This window comes from Glycine soja, unplaced genomic scaffold (assembly GCF_004193775.1).
Source record: "Glycine soja cultivar W05 unplaced genomic scaffold, ASM419377v2 tig00014306_1_pilon, whole genome shotgun sequence".
NCBI lineage: Eukaryota > Viridiplantae > Streptophyta > Magnoliopsida > Fabales > Fabaceae > Glycine > Glycine soja.
In genome coordinates, this window is record NW_021143699.1 from 1 (window position 1) to 5621 (window position 5621).

General features: G+C 30.9%; 1 protein-coding gene across 1 annotated transcript; it reads right to left on the reverse strand.

Moving 5' to 3' along the window:
* Nucleotides 1-3039: 3039 nt before the first annotated feature.
* Nucleotides 3040-5142, reverse strand: LOC114404253 (gibberellin 20 oxidase 2-like; the record flags this gene model as incomplete). Its single annotated transcript, XM_028367309.1, has 3 exons — nt 3040-3326; nt 3821-4142; nt 4699-5142. Coding segments are annotated over 3 exons (1042 nt in total), but the record flags the coding sequence as incomplete, so codon positions are not given.
* Nucleotides 5143-5621: the final 479 nt, after the last annotated feature.

A 5621-nucleotide genomic window follows, 5' to 3' on the forward strand; every position in this document is an offset into this window, starting at 1 on the left:
CGTTGTAATACATAATTGTATCATGAGTAGGAGTGATAGTTGATTGAAGCAGGTTGAGTGTAGCATCTGATGTTCTAATGATGGTACATAATAATTCTATAGGGCCAACAACGAGTATTGCTCATTGCACATTAACATTGTGTAAACATCATCATTTTTTTAATGGTAGAGATTGAAAAAAAAATATTGCTGACCTGCACCTATGAATGGTTAGATTTCATCCACTAATTGATTGTTGGTTAGTTGAAAGGTGTTGTGCATTCTACGCTTGAGTGTATCAAAAGAACAGTCATTAAGAACTCACATTGGTGTTGGAGTGGGACTTTAAAAATAAACACCAGTTTGATTGTGTGTGATTGATCCATTTGAAAAAATGACGGTTAATATGGAGTTAGCAATGGTCTGGCTGCTTGTTTATCCCTAAAATAACATAGTAATAAGATTGAATTTGGTTTATGAAGGTATGATGTGTGAAATTATGCGTTTGTATTAAGTGAGTTTTGTGTTATTTATAGTTGTATGAATATTTTTGTCATGTTGATGTGTATTGGAATCCAATGTTTCTTTGTCTGTAGTAACTGATGTAGTAGATGTTCATTATAATTTCAGAGTAAAAAAAAGAGATTATGAGTTATCAATTTCATGTCAGTTATGTTAGTGAGACATTTAATTTTTTGTAGAGACTGATGCAAATTGTAGAGTGTTGTCAATTTGAACAATGATTTTGTCAAGTAACTAATACAGGAGACGTTCATGATGATTTTCAGGGTGAAAAAAGATATTATGAGTTATTCATCTCATGTCACTTTTGCTTAAGAGACATTTAATTTTCTATAGACCAATGCAAATTGCAGAGTGTTGTCAATTTGGACTGTGATTTTTCTTATGTAATTAATGCAGCAGACGTCCATGATGATTTTCAGAGTGAAAAAGAGATTATAAGTTGTCAATTTCATGTCAGTTTTGTTGGTGAGACATTTAATTTTTAGAGATGTGTGCAAATTGCAGAGTGTTGTCAATTTGGAGCAGTAATTTGTTCCTTGTAATTAAGTCGTTAGACGTCCATGATGATTTTCAGAGTGAAAAAAGAGATTATGAGTTGTCAATTTCATATCAGTTTTGCCGGTGAGACATTTAATTTTCAGACACGGTGTAATGTAAATTGCAAAGTGTTGTGAATTCTGACAGTTATGTTACCATGTCACCTACCGTAGTAAGTGGATAAACTGAAAATTGCTAATTTAAATTTAAAGAAAAAAATTATTTCAATACGTAAGTGATAACTGAACACGAACATAAGACACTACATGAAAAGCTCAAAGCAGAAATAATTAAGGCATGAATGATCAGTAGCTTACTAATCCCATTTGAATATTGTTTCATGAGATGGAGACATATTACTTCCTTCGAGCCCGAAAGAGGAGTCAGTACCACTATCATGATTTTTTATCCAATAAATCTCGTATTCATCTGATAAATCCTCATGATCAAGATTAGAGGTTGAGCCATGTTAGTTGGTTGGTGGATTATTATTGTGACAGATCTTATTGCAACATGGTCATAACAGAAACAATTGTTCTAATATTACTTTATCTTAAGTTTTTCCTTAGTCAAGTGTGATTCTATAAGTATTTTATTAATAATACAGTATAATGTTCTTCTATAAATAAATTGTTAAACAAAAAGTCTTATCATTTTTAATTAAATCTAATAACATAAACAAAATAATTATATTTATAAATATAATTATATTAATAATAACTATATTACAACATTTAGATTTAAAAAAATATTCACCTAAAAATATGTTAAGTTAATTAAATAATAAAAGAAAAATAATTATATTTAATAATATCTTTTTCTTATTAAAAAATTATAAAATTTAATTAAATAAAAAGTTATTTTAAAATTAATTAAATAAAATTTTATATAATATAATATTTATATTTTATAAAATTTTAAATTTAAAAAAATGGCAACTTAAGGAAGTCGGGTGGTCAAACCCGACTTCCAACTACAATTAGAAACAAGTGTAGACTGGAAATAAAACTAAAACTGGAAATAAAACTAAAAGCCAGTGTATATTGGAAAATATATGAAGAAAGAGTGTGCATATACCCAAAAAAAAAAAACCCTCTAATCAATCTTGAGCGGGCTTGAAATCTGTGGCTTCTAAAACTAGCACATTAATTTTGAGCCCTATCCTTCAAATAAATTAAATTGTGGTATAAGGGGATGCTTTGTGGATGTTGTAGGTAATGAATTAAGGCAATTTTAGAATAACTAAACTACTTGTAAATACGAATTATAACATTTAAATCATCATTACGTGACCGAGATAAATCAAGAACACGTATCTAAATTCATACTAGATCATTCATAATGATTGTTTAGATAATAGGGAGATTAGAAAAAAATATTCAGAGAGATACTATCCTTAATCCAGAGAGTGAGTACGTGTACGTTAATAACTATATATGTCCAAACTACTTAACAGAAAAACATATTATTAACTTGATGTAAAATTTGTTTTTTTATTGATAAATGTTAATTATTATTAAGTTTTATTAGAGAAAGAATTTGAACTTGTGATTTTTTTTCTTTTTTTCTTCTCCTTTCAGCATTAGATTTTATGTAAAGGTAATTAGGACTTCTTATTTCTCCGAGAAAAGGAGGAGAGGGGATATGATACATTAACCAATGAATTGATATAACTACTAAATAATAATTTAAATAATATTTTAATTATTGAATAATATTAACCTACGTACGTATATATATATATATATATATAATATATATATATTATATATATATATATATATATATAATGTTAAGTTTATACTACGTGACTAGTTTCAATCCAGCGAATATGTGGGTTAAGAAACATGAAAGATAAAGGCCAATAGATATGCATGTAAAGTGACATAAAAAGTAAAGGTTTTGAAGTAGTAGAACAACATCAAAGAGTTATAATTCAGTTGGTTAAATAATACATATAAAAAAAAATAGAACAACCAAATTTATTAGTTGGTTTGCATAAAAGCTGGCTAGCTAGTGTGTGTGGTTTTGGAGGATAACAACCACTTGGTGAAGTTTGGTAGTGTAGCTTGGTCTGCTCTATAGTGGTTTTGCGTGAAGTGAAGCAAATGTGACCATGTAAAATCGGGATAGTGTTTGGTGCCATCCATGCTCACAATATCATTTGGGGCTCTCACCAACTTGTCTTCTTTTGGGCATAGAAAGAACGCCAAGGACTTCCTCTCCTTGTACTTGTTCACCACTGCCCTATGGAGGCAACTTTTGTATCTCCCATTCGATAATGCCTACAAGACACAACAATTCCATGATTCCTCTTGTCTAATATTTAACCTCACACACATACATACAAGATCCAAATTATATATATCCACTGTGTTGCATCAACCCATCTCTACTCTCTTAATATATTATCAATACATACATTATAAGCGATCAATACAATCCAACCATTTAAATGGGTTGACCTATGGATTCAATCTATTTTGACATTTGTTCTCTAAGTAAATGAATCATTATAGAGTGATGACATAGCATATGATAAAAAAAAAGGATAAATACAGATATAAAGTGAGCTGATGTTAAAAAAAACGTGTGAAAAAATCATTACTCAAAATAATAATTTTTTTATCGATAAATATTTATAATTAATTTTTTTATTAGTAAGAGAGATAAAATCCTATCACTATTCTTTTCTTTTTCTTTCTTCACCGTCTAATCAGTCTTATATCTTCTGTTACTCAAGATAATATAATGAAATGCATATACATATAGGACCTACCGTGAAGGTGTCTCCAATGTTCACTACAAATGCATCCAGACGAGGAGGAACCGTCTGCCATTTGTTGTCTGCAAATACATGAAGGCCTCCAACATGATCTTGGTGAAGTATGGTTAACGACGTTGGATCACAGTGTGGTCCTGTCCCGAGTGTGAGGCTCGGTTGTTGGCAAGATGGGTAATTGTTGCATCTCATGATAGAGCACCCTTCTTCAAACAAGTCCCTATAATGCAACCGATCCACGCCTAAGCTCATTGCCAATAGCTCTATCAGTTTCATTCCCAATTGCTTCATAGCTCCACAGTATTTCTGGAATGTCTCTCTGGGAAATCCACAACATGGGGAATATTCTTGTATATGGTTAGAGATCATCACGATTTGTCTTTCAATGTCATAGAAAGAGCAAGCCAAAATTCAAATAAATAATAAAATATATATAAAAAAGATTACTTTTAAAATTGATGCATGATATTATACCCATCCAAGCTAGTTGACAATCGAGGAGAGAAAGATACACGAGAAAGAAAAGACGAAATACGATAAAAAAAAAATGACATGATAAGAGAAAACTAAATGATAAGTATTAATAAGAAAAAGATATATATTATACCGTTTAGAACCGTTGTGGTTCACATCGATATCTATTTAACACATAATTTAGTTTTATTAACTTTTTTTTTGTAAATTTAAAATATCAATTATAAGTCATGTAAAGAGTAATTAAAAACATAAATACATGATATTATGAATCATTTAATAATTTCATGTAACAATTTCTCGTTAATTTTGTATTTACACTTTTGGAGTGTCCAAATATTATTTCTCAAAAAGGATGTTATAAAAATTAAATCAAGGTATTGGTCCATTACTAGTCTTACCCGGTTTGTTCAAAGTCTTCTCCTATGGTGGATTTGAAGTAGTTTGTTACAACAGGCTCTAAGGTGTTGTCATGGTATGGGAAAGAGAGGGTTTCCTTCCATGGCAATTGGGAGGAGAAGCGATGAGCATGTGCACCAGAGTAGCCCCACATGGAACCGGGTGTCTTATGAACACTCAATTTCCTATGAATTGGGAGCTTGAAGAAAGTGTCCATTTGATCATGTGCTTGACGAATGAGGTGTGGATCAACCCCGTGGTTGATCACTTGGAAGAAGCCATGTTTCAAGCAAGCTTCACTTATGAGCTTAGCAGCATGTTTTGTAGCCTCGTTTTCCCCTCTGAGAAAGCCATAAAGGTCCACCACTGGTGCTTGGAGCTCGTGTTGTGCATCCACCAAGTACTCCTTTGGCCAAATGAAATTGGTTGCACGTGGGGCAGAACCTCTAGTTCACACCGCAAGAGACCACCTGAATCCATCGTCTCACGTTAATTGTGTTGTTTCAGTCAATTAAGGAAGGAATTAAGGAACTCTAGCTAGCTAACTAACACGTACAAAACCTATTGATCAAGTACTGAGCTTAAATATTAGACAAGGAAAAGACAGGGCACGTTATATTGGGCAATGCATATGGCATGTATTTATAGAGTTGGGGAGATAGAAAAATCAGTCGAAAACATTTTTTAAAAATAACTGTTAGAATATATGATATATATATATTCTATATTTGTGTATATCTCCTATTTTGATTACGTAATTAATCTTATGTATATTCTATCCATATTCTTAATTAATTAGTTTTCTACTTTCTAGGTTAATTAATGCTCTTATAAATTGTATATATTCTCACGTTAATGATGAGAAAGCACGATTCAAACTCTTTTATGATATCAGAGTAGTTTTGATTTTAAAATCCTTAACAAC